At 44.4% G+C, this 16,856-nt stretch overlaps 1 protein-coding gene across 1 annotated transcript in view; it reads right to left on the bottom strand.

The window, feature by feature from the left end:
- Positions 1–16,856, bottom strand: part of GABRG3 (gamma-aminobutyric acid type A receptor subunit gamma3) — a 569,129-nt gene that overhangs the window by 500,901 nt on the left and 51,372 nt on the right. Inside the window, exon 3 of the mRNA XM_033190806.1 lies at positions 11,575–11,642. Coding sequence (XP_033046697.1) covers positions 11,575–11,642 — 68 coding nt within the window. The remainder of the gene's footprint in view (positions 1–11,574; positions 11,643–16,856) is intronic.

Below are 16,856 nucleotides of genomic sequence, written 5' to 3'. Positions count from 1 at the left end.
TCTCTGCCTCCTCTTTCACATGGCGTTCTCCCTGTGAGCGTGAGTCATCTCCAAATCTCCCCTCTTCACAAGGACATCAGTCACACTGCAGTAGGGGCCACCCTTCTCCAGACTGACCTTAATGAATTAAATCTGCAATGACCCTATTTCCAAATAAAGTCACATTCTAAGGAATTGGAGGATGGGACTCAATCTATACATTTTGTGGGGGACATAATTCAACCCATGAAGGGCTCTGTCAACAAGATTCATAGCTGTATTTTGCTGTCTCCAAGGAACTGAGGTCAGGGAAGGCTGGCCTTTCAACCCCTCACATAAGCAGTGTACGGCATTATTAGTATTATTATTATTTTTGAGACGGAGTCTTGTTCTGTCACCCAGGCTGGGGTGCAGTGGTGCAATCTTGGCTCACTGCAACCTCCGCCTCCCGGGTTCAAGTGATTCTCCTGCCTCAGCCTCCTGAGTAGCTGGGATTACAGGTGTGTGCCATCATGCCCAGCTAATTTTTGTATTTTTAGTAGAGATGGGCTTTCACTATATTGGTCAGGCTGGTCTCAAACTCCTGACCTCAGGTGATCCACCCGCCTCAGCCTCCCAAAGTGCTGGGATGACAGGCGTGAGCCACCGCACCCGGCTGGCATTATTTTTAAAAGTGACACACATTACACAATTTCCCTGTTTAGTACCTCGCGTAGGCTTCTTCCTGAGCCCAGAACAGAATGCAGTCCCCTCACAGTGATCTGCAGGGCTCCCCTGTGATCTGGCACCTGGGAGCTCTCAAGTCTAAGCTTCCTCCCCTCTCCCGCCCGGCCCAACTCCCATGCAAGGAAACCTGCAAGGGGTGGCCACGCCCAGGAGTTCAATTTCTTTATAGAAATGTCCACAGTTTGAAACAACAGTGTGTGTGTTGTTTATTCGATGTCTTACCTCAAAGAAACTGAAGCCTCATGAGCAGCACAGCTTGATTCATTCCCTTCCCTGCTGTGTTCCCATCATGCACTCCAGCATCTCGCACAGAGCAGGTGCTCAGTCTTATTTATTGGATTAGCAAATGCTGTTAGGATGTGAGTCACCCTTGACTTCTCCCACTCCTCAATGCCTATGTGCATTCATTCAGGTCTTGGAGGTTCTATTTCTCGAATCCACACCCTCTTCTGTAGCCCACTGCAAATCTTCAGACTCAGAACTCACCAATTTTCACTCTAGAGTTCCACATTTCCCCTCACATCTCCGTAACTCAGCCTCTCCAGCCCCCACTGCCACCCTCCACAGAGCTGCCCGAGGGGCTTCTGTGAAAGATGCACACCAGCCCCTGCCCCATGGGGCCCATCACGGTGCCTCGTCCTGTCCTTCTCCAATCCCGCTGTCAGCGCACACCCAGCCGTGGCAAAATCCACGTGGCTCCGTTTCTAGGCAAGCAGGGCCTGTGCAGGGGCTTGCAGCAAACCCGTCAAGGTGAAACGGGAGAGTTTCTTCAAATGTGCTAATAGGGGACCCAATCCAACAGCCCCACCTTTCCGCAAAAGGCGTTTTGTGGAACATAAAGACAATTCTCTAGTCAGAGGTACATTATGTAGCTCACATTGTGAAAAAGAAGGAAAATCAACTGTGAAATATCCAATCGAAGTGCAAAAGCTCAAGATGAAAGGAACGTAAGAAGCTGTTCACACAACTAAAGGACTCAGTGCATGAGATCGCTGCTAACAAAGATCCGGTACCTTATCATGACTGCCGACATCTGTGTCCCCAAATCACTGAAAAGGTCCCACTCATTCCTACAATGAACAGCACCGCATCCTACCAGGTGGCGTCTCTAATGACATTTTGTATAAAATGGTGAGACGTTCTAAGACACCAGAGGACAGAGAAAAGAGGACACGGAGTGTGAGTTTAAAATTCAGCAGTTTTACACGTCAGACGTGCCTTTTAGCCAAGCCCACCCAGGTTCCCGTCTGCTTCCAGGGATGGAGACGTGTGCGTGGTGGTCCCCTCACCTTCCAGATGGACGGCCTGTGGACTCTCACAGGAGTCTCCTAAGCTGTGTCGCTCCGTTACCTGTGAGCTTAGGTGCTGACAGCCATGGCCTCATAGGTTTAAGGTCAGGATTACATCCTCCCAACAGCAGAAGCCCTGGACACAGTGTTAGCTAAGACTACTGGAGCCAGAGATGTCCATTAACTAAGGAAATTGTGACCTGAAGACAGTGGCGCGCAGGCATGTAGAGCAGGTATATGTTCACACAGAAAAACAGCCTGGCGGGCATGCACGTGAGAGGCAGAGGGAGACAAGGATGGTTATCCAGTCACTCACTTGGCACATATTTACAAGGGCCTCTGGACCGGATGCTTCAGGTAGGTGAGTGATCAGAAAGACATGTGGGCCTTGGTCCAGCGCTCATGGGCATCTGCCACACACCAAGACTCGGTGGATCTCAGGCTCGAAAGCCTTTAAATGTTATCTTCTTTCTTGTTCTTGTAGATTTTTTTTTTAATTTGCAGAGCTCATTCCCACACACCTTGTGTGGCTCCTCCAGGTTATTACTCGACTGTTTTACTGACTAACATGTACATCTTAACTATGATTGTTCCTATTGTCATTGGTGTGGAAAGAGTTATTCTTCCAGGGATGAACCAAATCTTGAACACACACACTTAATGTGCAAAGGTATTATTTTTTTCACTTCCTTTTTAAAATAAAATAAATAACACACCGACCATGTGGCCATGGGCAGAGTTCTTAATTTGACCCAAGATAAAAGGAGAGCATTAAAAAAACTGGCCCTGAGTGACATGCACAGCCTGAATTCTTCAGTGATGGACTATTCTCTAACTCTGCAGAAAGAGGATGACAGGAGATCCACAAAGTCAGAGGAGATGTATGCTTTTCAGGAATAGAAAACATCAAATTAAGGCACCAAAACAGGCGTGTCTATTTTCATGCAGGGTGACTTGTGTGTGCTTTTCACATCGAGAAGTCATGGTGAGTTAGATGGTGTCTCTCAGATTTTAAGGTGGATGACAATGATCTGGAGATCCTGTTAAAATGCAGATTCTGATCCAAGGAGATCTGGGGTTTGGCACGATTCTCTGCATTTCTAACAAGCTTGCCAGTAATGCCAACTCCTCAGGTCCAAAGGCCGCACTTGTGAATAGCAAAGAGGTAGAACACTGAGGGGAGAATTCATGGATGACACAAAACTGAAAGTTTCACAAAATTTACAGGATGTAATAAAATAGCAAGAATAGGAACAACAATCCTTTTTGAACATCTACTATATACTATATTAATGCATAAAACTACAAAAACATCTATGACAGCAATAAGATTTTTTCATTTTTCAAGTGGAAAATGAAATAGTTTTCATTGCATAAAATAATATTAAAACCATATATAAGACCATTCTCTTAAATAACTGATAAGGGCCACATGCTTTTTTCATCTAAAGCTAATATTGCTAAAAGAAATACATAATTAATATCCTTTAGCGTCCTTCAAAGCCTCATTATTTTATAGGAAAAACCTGAAAACAATGGACCCTAGAAAATCGTCTTCTTTGCTAATCTGAAGGCAGTTCAGGAGGTTACCAAAGCAACAACAAAAAACTCCCAGGCTGATTGTATCTGCTTTGACTCTGCTCCAACTTACTTCCTTGCTAGCTATCCAGAATCAATCCTTATTCCACCTAAACTTAAATTTCCAAACCAGTGACGCATGGCTAGGACGGGACAGCGCACAGTAGACTGGCACTCTCACTAAGAGCTAGCAAGAAAGCTAAGCAAAAATCCATTTGAAGAAGCCACAAACAAAGGCAGCAGGCTCACCATGGTAAACTTTCCTGCACGCCACTTCCCCCCAGAACTTGTCTTCTTCTGACAGGGTACATAATGTGAAAACCTGGACAGACAGAATAAAGAATCCAGGAGACTCAAGCCTGTAATCCCAGCACTTTGGGAGGCCGAGACGGGCGGATCACGAGGTCAGGAGATCGAGACCATCCTGGCTAACATGGTGAAACCCCGTCTCTACTAAAAAATACAAAAAACTAGCCGGGCGAGGTGGCGGGCGCCTGTAGTCCCAGCTACTCGGGAGGCTGAGGCAGGAGAATGGCGGGAACCCGGGAGGCGGAGCTTGCAGTGAGCTGAGATCCGGCCACTGCACTCCAGCCTGGGCGACAGAGCGAGACTCCGTCTCAAAAAAAAAAAAAAAAAAAAAAAAAAAAAAAAAAAAAAAAGAATCCAGGAGAGCTTGAGGAAAAAACTGGCCAAGGAGTCAAAAAAGGAGGGGCCACCATTTCAGGGAATATGAATGTTAGAGAAGAAAGTCAACCAATACTGGTTATGTCCTCCACACATTTCCTGACTAAGTTGTACAACATAAGAGGTTTAAAAACAATTGTAAAAATGGCTTAAAAAGAAGGGCTGTATTTTCAGCACTTTTTTGGTGTTGACACATTCCAGGCCCTCAGTTGGGATCTCTGGGGAACTATGCAGAAAAGTAGCGGAACCAGAGCCCAGTGGAGCCTCAGCAAGACTGCAGGCCAGCCCCATGCCAGCTCAGACCTCCAGAGAGGCAAGGGAAAACCACCCAATGCCTCTACAAATCTTTGTACACAATGAAAATCGCCAGGTGATATGGTTTGGATGTTTCATCCCCTCCAAATCTCATGTTAAAATGTGATTCCCTTGTTGGATGTGGGGCCTGGTGGGCGGTGTTTGGGTCATAGACATGGATCCCTCATGAATGGCTTAGTGCTCTCCTCATGGTAATGAGTGAGTTATCACTGTTAGTTCACAAGAGATCTAGTTGTTTAAAAGAGCCTGGCATCTCCTCCTTCTCTCTCTTGCTCCCTCTCACCATTGACGAGCTGGCTCCCCCTTCACCTCTGCCATGATTGGATGCTTCCTGAGGCTCTCATCAGAAGCACAGGGTTGTGCTACGCTTGTACAGCCAGCAGAACTGTGAACCAGATAAACCGCTTTTCTGTATAAATTACCCAGTCTCAGATATTCCTTTCCAGCAATACAAACAGACTAATACATCAGGCATACCAAGTAATAGAAAGAAGCAAGAAAACAGATGTTAGAAATGGAACCAGAGACGGCAGCAGGGACTTAATGGTTAATGTGTTACAGAAAACAGATTGCAAGATGGAGACTCTCACCAGAGAACTGACATACATTAGAAAGAATCAAATTAAAATTGTGGAACTGAAAATATAGTAATTGAAATCAAGAACTCAATAGACAGCTTTAAAAGACCACAGGACAGAGATGAAAAGTGACTTCGTATGCTGAAAGATGGAGTGCAAAGGAAGAAAAAAATATAGCACAAGCATAAAAGCAAGTGGGTCCTGAGAGAAGCATGGAACTTTCACATGACCAGAGTCCTAGAATGGTGCCAAAACAATATTTTAAAAAATAATGGCCATTCTTTATCAAACACTGATGAAAGGTATCAAACTATAGATGCAAAAACTGCTATGAACTTTACACAGTAGAAATGCAAAGAAAAACAAAACAAGGTCGGGGGCACCATGGTGCTTTAGCTGTCACTTATTTTAAACTTTCCTGAGTTTAGATAACTCCAAAAGAGTTCCACAAAGCAATAGCTCATCCTCCAGTAACGACCAAATGGAATTTATCTTCCACAGGCCTTAATCAGGACTTGGTATTCTCTGACTTCACTTCTTTTTTTTTTTTTTTTTTTTTTTTTGGAGACGGAGTCTCGCTCTGTCGCCCAGGATGGAGCACAGTGGCCGGATCTCAGCTCACTGCAAGCTCCGCCTCCCGGGCTTACGCCATTCTCCTGCCTCAGCCTCCCGAGTAGCTGGGACTACAGGCGCCCGCCACCTCGCCCGGCTAGTTTTTTGTATTTTTTTTTTTAGTAGAGACGGGGTTTCACTGTGTTAGCCAGGATGGTCTCGATCTCCTGACCTCCTGACTTCACTTCTTTTTTTTTTTTTTTTTTTCTTTTTTTTGTTGAGACGGAGTCTCGCTCTGTCGCCCAGGCTGGAGTGCAGTGGCCGGATCTCAGCTCACTGCAAGCTCCGCCTCCCGGGTTCACGCCATTCTCCTGCCTCAGCCTCCCGAGTAGCTGGGACTACAGGCGCCCGCCACCTCGCCCGGCTAATTTTTTGCATTTTTTTAGTAGAGACGGGGTTTCACCGTGTTAGCCAGGATGGTCTCGATCTCCTGACCTCGTGATCCGCCCGTCTCGGCCTCCCAAAGTGCTGGGATTACAGGCTTGAGCCACCGCGCCCGGCCGACTTCACTTCTTAAAGCTTCAGCCACAAGTGGAATGGAGCAGAGATAAGGTTTGAGAGGCTTCACGTATTCTCTTATGATTTCTCCGGCTGCAGGTCATCTTTTAAGTTTCAAATGTGTAGGTTATGTATCATATAATGGAACATATTGTGGTGATGTTGGACCTGTCCCCCAATCCACAGAGCGGTCCCATTAATTTCTGGTAACACATGATCACGTTGTAGTCACATCACACTGACTCACTACAAGTCTTAGATTTCCTCAGATGAATTAGTATCAGTACTTTTGTAAATGAAGGAGAAAAGCCCTCTTACAAGGCTGCCTACTGTATAATTTGAAGTATATGACATTTTGGAAAAAGCAAAACTATGGAAACAGTAAAAATATCAGTGGTTGCCCGTGTCTGGGGAGAGGAAGGGATAAACAGCTGGAGCACAGAGAATTCAAGGGCAGTGACACTACTCTGTAAGATACTATAATGGCAGATACACAGCACTAGACGTTTGCCGAAATCCACAAAATAACACCAAGAGTGAATCTTAATGTAAACCATAGGCTTTGGATGATAAAGATGGATTAAGGTGCATTCATTTATTGTAACAAATACACTAATTCATGACGTTAATAATAATGTGTGTGTATGTGTGTATGTGCGTGTGTGTATGTGTGTGTCTGTGTATGTGTGTGTATGTGTGTGTATGTGCGTGTGTGTGTCTGTGTATGTGTATGTGTGTGCATGTGTGTGTGTGCGTGTGTGTGCGTGTGTATGTGTGCGTATGTGCGTGTGTGTGCGTGTGTATGTGTGCGTATGTGCGTGTGTGCGTATGTGCATGCGTATGTGTGTGTGCGTGTGTGCGTGTGTATGTGCGTATGTGTGTGAGTGTGTGTATGTGTGTGTGTGTGTATGTGTGTGTATGTGTGTGCGTATGTGTGTGTGTATGTGTGTATGTGTGTGTGTGTGTGTATGTGTGTATGTGTGTATGTGTGTGTGTGTGTGTGTGTGTATGTGTGTGTATGTGTGTGTGTGTGTGTGTGTGTGTGTGTGTGTGTGTGTGTGTGTGTGTGTGTGTATGTGTGTGTGTGTGTATGTGTGTGTGTGTATGTGTGTGTGTGCAGAGGAAAATATACGGGGGAACTCTTTCTGCTCGATTTTTATGTAAACCTAAAAATGCTCAAAAAATAAAATTTATTAATTTAATTATTTTTTAAAAAAGCACAGAAAAACAATCCTAACACTGGATCACACTGAACCCTTTGTGTCTTGAGCTCCATGTTAAGGCTGGGCCCCTACAGGTATGTCCAGCTGCCGTGTGTCCACATTGATTAGGAGACAAAGCCAGGGCTTTGCCGCCAAGCAGGTCACACTCAGAATCTTGCTCTAAGATCTCCTCCACAAGCTTCCGCTTACTGGACACAAACAAGCAGAAGGTCAATACCTTCTCCACTATGGTCCCATCAAGATTAAAGGATTTGGGGTCAACAGCACAGAGTAAGTGTCAGAATGCTGGTTTTCTTCTTTGCTTGCCTAAAAGGCTGCTTGAAGTGGATATTCTCAAAAATAAACTCACAAGCTCGCTTGCATGCAGCCTTCCCGTGTGGAAACAAACCACGAACACTTTCTGTGAGGAGTGCTGCACGTTGAGGTGTGCGGCAGTGACAAAGGCAGAGGGCTACGAAAGTTCAGGTAACGGAGTGTTCTCCATAACTAGAAAGAGCACACACAGCTCCAGCATAAACAAGACAAAGATCATCCATCAAACAATAGACTGAGATGCAACTTCACTTCCACTCAGCAGAAGGAATGTCTGAGGCAGAATCTTCAGTGTTCATAATATCAATAAAAAGCAGAAAGTGTGAGATGAGGAAGAGGAAGGAGAAGATGAAATAGTCATTGCTTCCTGTTTCATTGATTGTTAAATGACTATGTGGACAAGAAGCCGTCATTTTACCAGACTTTGCCTTTGTGGTCAACCCCCCAACACAAATTTACATCCTTAAACCCTGTCTGCATCTCTAGAGTGTGCCTCATCCCATCTTGTATTCTTTGATTGTTTTAGTCTTTCTTATATTCCTTTTTCCTGCTAACTCAATCCCTAATACCCACCTACACAGTCAGTTCTCTACTTTTACATTTTTATTGTTTTTTCTAAGAACTGTGTTTCATTTTTAAGTCCTTTACTTCTTTGAAAATTACGTTGTTTGGTTTCACAGACATAGCAGGTCTATGCGATGCGCTCGGCAACGTGAGGCGCCCTCATCATTCTGGTCTCCCAGCAAAGCATTCCCAGCGCAAAGGTCAGAACCACTCATTCTTCCAGAAGTGGTCCCCGAGGCCCCTGCCTCCTGAGGGCTTTGAAACTTCCCGCAGGCCAGCTAGAGCCTGCCAGCTCCGTCCGGGCTGCTTAGAAGGGAACCTACCTCCACTCTGGCACTCAGCCCATCCACAGACTCGCCTCACCAAAGCAGGCCTTGGTTCATCGTGTCGCGCCTTCACCCAGCACGGGGCCTCACACTGGTCGCACGGCACATGTGCGTGAAGGAACAGAGAGAGACACAGAGCAGCTCACGCAAGGAGAACATGGGAATTAAACCTGTGAATGTGCTAGCCTGTGTGTGTGCCTGTGTGTGTGCGTGTGATGCATGTGTGCACGCACACGTGTGCGTGTGCCTGTGTGTGTGCATGAGTGTGTGTGTGTGTGCATTTTAAACAAATCCTTGCCTGCCCTCTATGCTTTGCTGAGCCAAGGTAGGCTAGTAGTACGCTGTGTCTTCCTCAGGAAATCAGACTCCAGAGTGGCCCAGACAGTGCCATCCCGGCTGGGCACCGACTACAGCCTGGGCGCTGTTTGCAGAGAAAAGCACTTGTAGCATTCGGCTTCCCCAGGGCTGCAAGTGTCAGCTGCTTCCGACTCACACAGGAGCAGGCAGCCATACTGGCTCCCCACCCCTTCAGTAGGGTAGAGAGCCATGCTAGAAAGAAAACCAACTGGACTACACGATGTTTCAAAATATTCAGGGCAAGTTTTACAAATGAGACAGTTAACAGAAGAAAGCTTTCTACTCCACATCCTGCCACAGCTCAGCCTTGGAAACGTGCTGTGTCAGCCTCCAGATGAGCAGGACGCTGGTGCACACGTGCTCTTCGCTGGGGCCCAGGGCTTACGATGCCCCCGGCCATTCTAAGGTCGTTTCTCGCCCCAGAGGGAGGATCAGAGTTCATGATATCAAGTCCCTAATGTGAGCTCTGTGTCATCGTGTGGTTTTTGTGTTTTTTAAGGGAGAGAGGGGTCTGACTAGTGATCTTACTGAATTTTTTTTTTTTTTAAGATGGAATCTATCTCTGTCACCCAGGCTGGAGTGTAGTGGCTCGATCTTGGCTCACTGCAACCTCCGCCTCCTGGGTTCAAGTGATTCTTCTGCCTCAGCCTCCCAAGTAGCTGGAACTACAGGTGCCCACGACCACGCCCAGCTAATTTTTTGTATTTTTAGTAGAGACGGGGTTTCACCATGTTGGCCAGGCTGGTCTCGAAATCCTGACCTCATGATCTGCCTCTCTCAGCCTCCCAAAGTGCTGGGATCACAGGCGTGAGCCAACGCACCCAGGCTGGATTTGAACCAATCTCATGAAATATGACCTGCTCAGATCTCTGATGGGAAAAGGTTTTCATGGTTTCCAAATGCAGGGATCTGTTGTGGACAGAGAGAAGGCTGAGGTCTGACTATCAACTGCAGCTTCAGGACCTCGGTCATGGCTCCCTCTGTGTGCCCCTCCAGGGATCTCTCCACACATCACTCCCTCTTCCCCAGCTGTGTGACACAGTCTGTCCTCCTGTGTCACCAAGGACCTTCAAACTCTATCCCACCTGGCAAACTCTCGCCTATCCATCAAGTTTCAGATGAAGAGGACCTCACTGGAGAAGTCCCTTCCACTCCTGCAGCAGGTCATATCACGATGAAGGAACCTGTTATTCACTAGGCCTCCTTCTCCGCAGCCCATGATTTCCACATGAAAATTCCCATCGATTCTAGTAACAAAGCCTAACATAAGGCACAAAGTAAATTCTAAAGCTAAAGACCTGCATGAAAATCCCTCTATGTGCAAATGCAATTGACTATTCCTGAAATAATTCTGTAACCATATATCCAGGAAGGCACTTCTTCTTTGAGTGTTAAACATAGATACATGTTAGACATAAAGGTGTTGAATAAACGACTGTGGAACAAATGCAAGAAAATAAAACTCCAGCACAAGAAACATACATAAGAAAGGGTTACTCTATGCAGTCAACTGAATAATGGTGTATCAGGAAAAGGGAATATTACATCCACAACTTGATTTTAATATACAGCTATCTGCAGCACATAGGTTGTGTGAAATAATTCTCCTTTATTCATTCCACTTCTTTGCTCCAGTTTAGGGATGATATGGAGATTTTTTAAGTGAATCACCCATAAATATAACTTTACCCCTGCATGGAACCCTTATATCACCAGAGAAAAGAACACTTTTAAAATCTGGCAATGAAAAGAAATGATTTTGCTACTAATTTTGGAGGGGTTATTTCCATCCACAGAACACTGCAATGAAAAGAAGACATTTAAGTCAGCATTTTGGCAATTCCCCTCCCTCGGCCTCATATGTCTCCCCGGATCAGGAGCAAACGTGCACCAGGGAGCACAGGCAGGACCTCTGCAGGCGGCAGTTCCTGACAACGCTTTGGGCTGCAATTGCCAGGCCTGCTCAGGGATCCTAGGGACTCCTAGTAACCCTTTGCTGGCAGGTGGACTGTGGCCTTCAGCTCACCCGGGAAGGCTCTCACCCGAGCGTATTCCAATATCCCCACACTTGCTTCCTGGCCAGGCACTTTCGCACAGGGAAGGACTTCTTTCCTGAACATCCAATAGTTCTCGAGCTTAATTTGCTTATAAGCCTGTGGGAATAGCCTACTTGGGGAAAGCACATATTTGATCCCATACTAAAAAGCAGAGGCCGTTTATTTACTCTCAAAGTCCAAACTGAAGACGAAAGTAAAATCTGAGTGATCTAGAATCCTTTCCTAAGAAATACTACACAAGACAGGTCTCTTGGATCATGAAAGAAGAAACTAAAAGTGGAAAGGTACCTACTGTCACAAGCTCTATTTCTTCATTTTTTTTTTACCACTTTCAATATTCCAATAAGTGCTACAGATTTAAGAAGTCAGTGTGAATTTTAAACCCGCATGATAAATCTCAAACAGAAATCCACAATGAGAATGTAACAAGAGGAGGTGCAACAGCCGTTAGATCAGAAAATAAAGGAGCTTCTTACCATGTTTATTGATGACACAGGGCCAATGCTGTTAACATAAATGTCAACGTCAATTACGGTCGGTTTTACTGTGGAGAAAAATACATGGATGTTAATACTTTGTGCCGGAGAAAGACAGGAGAGCATATTCAAGTCCCAAAGTCTCATACGGAGCAACACAAGGACATGTTGGAAACACACATGGGCAGGGCTTTCTTTGGGACTTTTCTTGTAATTACAATTCGAGCCCTGCCTGCCTTTCTTTTCAAAAGTCTCCAAGGACGAGAGATTCTTTCTTGTATCTTTTCAGTTCCAGGAAAATAGAATATTTATACACTGCAAGTTGCCAGTCATAGAAGACTATAAAGATATATAGTAACATTACTTAAGCTGATTTTTATGGCAAAGATAGGAGATACACGGTGAGCTACTGCATGAGTAATTTAATGTCAAAGTTTTGCTATAAAGCTCAACACAAGACAGGAGCAATGTCAGTAAAGTTGTTGGGTTACGTGTCCACCACATAGCTGTCTAGCTATCCTTCCAAAGCAAAGCAACTCAAGGCAACGTTCTGGTGAGTCTATACACCAATAAAAAATGAGAAATATTATTTATTGTTATCAATATGACTTAAAGATACATATATGCACAGACATCACAGAGTTTAAATCCAACTCAAAACACAATGGAGTGTTAGTAAGTCCAACAATTACTGTTTCGATTATGAAGGCATAACATTTATATAATCACAGGTTGATCTCTCTAATGCCGTGTGTCAGAGGCCGCCCTGGCTCATTTGGCTTTAAGGGAAACCAGTTTCTGTTTTTATGGCGGCAAAAGAACTGAACAAGCCTGATCATGAGACAGCTGAGCCCACGGACCTCTGAGTCGGAGGCTGGTGTCCTCCAAAAGGAGGACATTCCCTTCACTCTGCACTCAGTGACTGACAAAGGATGGGGCAGAACCAATTCCAGAAAATTTCTGCCCAGGAGGAGTATGAACAAGACTCCTGAACCCTTTCCCATGAAACAGACCGTTTCTATAGAAACAAGAGTGTCATCTATGCAATTATGTCAGTGTGTTTCCTTCAACTGTGCTGAAGAACTCAACATTCACAAATGGAATTCCACACTCTACTTTTGAAACAATGAATGGCAGCTCTGAGCTCTCAGTCTCTTGTAAAATTGCACATCCACTGGTCTGTGCCCTGGGCAGTGATCCCCAGACCTTCACGTAATGAAAGCAATGATAATGAATTTGAACCAACTCCTACAATGTCTGTCAGTACGGCCAAGTCATGTGAGCTGCAAGAGTGGTTGGCATTTTGGAAAACGCCCCAACACATTCCATCCACTAAATACACAGTGCTTAAGTTTCATAAAAGGAGTATTCTTCATTTTAGACTAAGCTTTGCTAACTGCTATGGAAATTAGGTAGCATCTTTCTTCAAATTATTGGATTCAACAAGTGTTCCATCTCCAAACACTGCAGAACCTTTGATTATGCTATACCAAAGGGTGTTAAGTCAGTTGGTTATGGACCTACTTTCAGCAAGAGAGTTTTCTGGTTGTTTCATACAACTTATTAGACTTTGGGCTTCCAGAGCTTTTTATATCATTAAATTAAAAGAACCAACAAACATAAAGCCTTAACTGCTCGCAGTGAGAAGCAGCAAATGTAGTAAGTGCAACAGTGCGATGAAGGGTGTAAGAGATAAGAGTTTGCAGTATGTGTACACACACACACACACTCGCAAAATGCCAAGGAAAATGAAGAGCTTTTAGTAGAAGCTTCTTTCTTTGAGACAGGGTCTTGCTTTGTCTCCCACGGTGGAGTGCAATGGCACGATCTCAGCTTACCGCAACCTCGCCTCCCAGGTTCAAGCGATTCTCCTGACTCAGTCTTCCAAGTAGCTGGGATTACAGGCGCCTGCCACCACACCCAGCTAATTTTGTATTTTTAGTAGAGATAAGGTTTCACCATGTTAGCCAAGTTCATCTCGAACTCCTGACCTCAAGTGATCTGCCCACTTTGGCCTCCCAAAGTGCTGGGAATACAGGTGTGGGCCACTGTGCCCGCAGATGCTCTTTTAAGCAGAGTCATGCTAACGTACATGAAGCACTAGAATAGTGGCTCTGACAGTAGAGGCCAGGAAGGAGACTGGCCTCAGGCAGCTCAAGGTTTATCATTCAAAGACTCAAGACTAAGCCCTGACAAATGATCTTCCACAAAGTTGCCAAGACTGTTCAATGGGTGAATGGACAGTCTTTTCAACCAACAGTGCTGGGAAAACTGGATATCCACAGGCAAAAGAATGAAGCTGGACCCTTACCTTACGCCATATACAAAAATTAACTCAAAATGGATTTGAGACCTAACTGTAAGGCCTAAAACTACAAAACTATCAGAAGAAAGCTTGGGGGAAAGCTTGACATTGGATTTAACAACAATCTCTTGCATATAACACCAGAAGATCAGGCAACAAAAGAAAAACAAATGAACTTGACTGTAACAAAATTTAAAACTTCTGTGCACAGAGGGCACAACAGAGTTAAAAGGCAACCCACTGAGTGGGAGAAAATATTTGCAAATGGTATCTCTGCTAAATGGTTAATATCCAGAATACATAAATAACTCCTACAACTCAACAACAACAACAAATGAACCTGATTTAAATGGCCAAAAAACTTAAACAGACATTTTGCCCAAGAAAATATAGAAACGGATAATAAGCACATGAAAACATCATCAGTTATTAGGGAAATGAAAAGTCAAAACCGCAAAATAACACCTCACACCCATTCGGATGGCTACTATTAAAAACAAAAACAAACAAACAAACAACAATAACAGAAAATAACAAGTGCCAGCCAGGATATGAAGATATTATAATCCTGGTGCATTGTTTGTGGGAAGAAAAATGATCTACCCACTGTGGAAAATAGTAGAGTGATTCCTCAAAAAGCTAAAAACAGAATTACCGTATGATCCAGTAGTTCCAGGGTCTGGGTATACACTCGAAGGAATTAAAAGGAGGGGTTCAAACAGATTGAACAGCTATGCTAATAATATTATTCACAATAGCCAAAAGGTAGAAACAACTCAAGTGCTTATCAACAAATGAATGGATTTAAAAAATACCGTATACATAGACAATGGAATATTATTTTGCCTTAAAGAGGAAGGCTATTGTGATACGTGCCACAACATGGATAAACCTTGAGGACATTATGCTAAGTGAAATAAGATAGTCACAAAAGAGCAAATACTATGATTCCACTTATATAAGCCTCCTACAGTAGTCAAATTCAAAGAGACAGAAAGTACAATGTTGGTTTCCAGTGACTAGAGAAGGGGAAATGGGAGCTGTTTAATGGGTACAGAGTTTCAGGTCTGCAAGACGAAAAGAGTTCTGGAGACAGACGGCGGTGGTGGCTACACAGCGATGTGAACGGGCTACTGCCACTCAACTGTACATTTAACAATGGTTAAGATGGTAAATTTTGTGTCATGTGTATTTTACTACAATATAATAAACCCTAAGTAGCCAAGAGAAGGATGGGGATACGAAGGTAGGAAAGCCAGAAATGGGGTGGTGGGGAGCAATTTTCTGAGCGAAAGAAAGCAGGTTCTATTTTTTTAAAGAATAAAATAGGGATGATGGAACTGAGTCCCATACATTTGGGTTAAAATGGATTCTTCCTTTGAATTCTACCTTCCTTATCTGGTTGCTATTATTTCCTAAGAATTGAGAATTAGTATATCTGAGAAGAATCATAAACTCATACGTTGTGCAGCATACGTGAACCTTGCAAAGATAACCTGGCTAAGCCTCAACAAGCATCAGCCACATTTGCTCCACTGACGGACTGAGGTGGTCCTAAGGGGAGTCCATGGGCTGCCTTTTCTCTTTGTCTCTGCTACAAAACCAAAGCAGATCTAGGCTTGGTTGTTTTTCTCCACTCTCCACGGTCGTCTGCATCCTGGAAGAAGCCAGAGAGGAGAGCTTGTGGAGGACTACCTGAACTATCATGATGAGCTGAGGGGACAGCCCCAGTGGGAAGGGGGACCTGGCAGCGGCCTTGCTGGGGAAGGAATGCAGGGTCGGGTGGGTCTGTGGACGGACCTAGAGGCACGTGCCAAAAACTAGGGGTGAGCAGATGCTTTGCTTTGCTTATTGTGGAAGTTAAAGGAATCCTGTCATGGTCAAAAGGGAATACATTGTATTTTATTTGAAGAAAGTTCCCAACATCAAATCCTTTGGGACTTGACATCTAAAAATCACATTTAATATAGTACAAGATTCCTGCTAAACTCACCTCAGCCCCTCTCCTGATGGTCTTCATATGGTAATAAATGTCTCATTTTGCTAATTTTGATGGTTCCTTATTTGGCCCTGGGTCCCCTGAGATGAGCACAGATGTTATTTAATAAGTCAGGTGGGTCAATAAGTAAGTTGTGTCCTTCTAAAATGGGGTTAATTCCTGGCGTGGTTCATAACAAGAAAAGAGGAAGCCTGGCTGATCTGATTCTAGATGTTCTCCTAACTTTTCCAGCATGAAACGGCAAGTCGTATTGAGCTGGCTTCTCAAAATTCCAAGAAGGTTCTCTCTAAAACCAGACTTATGACAGCATAATTTACTTTAGAAAAATTAAGGAGAGGAAAAGAAAGTAGAAAAAAAGACAGAGGAGTTGTGCTTGGCTCAGCATGGGTTCACAAGGTATGGTTCTGCAGTCATCTACCAGGGGAAGGTGGCGTGGCAGGAAGGCATCACAGAAGGAATGAGTCTATGGATTTACACAGAACCCAGAGCATGGAGGTGGCAGGCGTCCAGGGCCACAAGGACCGGTAGTCACAGTCACTTAGTTCTTTCTGAGTTGAGTCTTTTGATTACTACCTCTTACAAAAGGTAGTTCTCATGCAGAATTTTAACTTATTTTATTACTTATTTATTTTGAGGCAGGGTCTTGCTCTGTTGCCCACACTGGAGTGCAGTGGTGCAATCAAGGCTCGCTGCAGCCTGGACCTCCTGGGCTCAGGCAATCCTCCCGTAACAGCCTCCTAAGTAACTAGGACTATAGGCACACACCAACATATCAGGCTAATTTTTTAATTTTTTAATGTTTTTATAGAAACAGGGTCTCGCTATGTTGCCTAGGCTGGTCTTGAACTTCCAGATTCAAACAGCCTTCCCACTTGGGCCTCCCAAAGTGCTGTGATTACAGGCATGAGCCACTGGGCTCAGCCACTCACATAAACTTTGAATAAGTGTCTGGGGTCTTTTAGGGAAATTAAGTTAACA

Source organism: Trachypithecus francoisi, unplaced genomic scaffold (genome assembly GCF_009764315.1).
Source record: "Trachypithecus francoisi isolate TF-2019V2 unplaced genomic scaffold, Tfra_2.0 Lachesis_group3, whole genome shotgun sequence".
NCBI lineage: Eukaryota > Metazoa > Chordata > Mammalia > Primates > Cercopithecidae > Trachypithecus > Trachypithecus francoisi.
The sequence above is the reverse complement of the archived record's forward strand: the minus strand, read 5'-3'. Positions and strand labels throughout refer to the sequence as shown.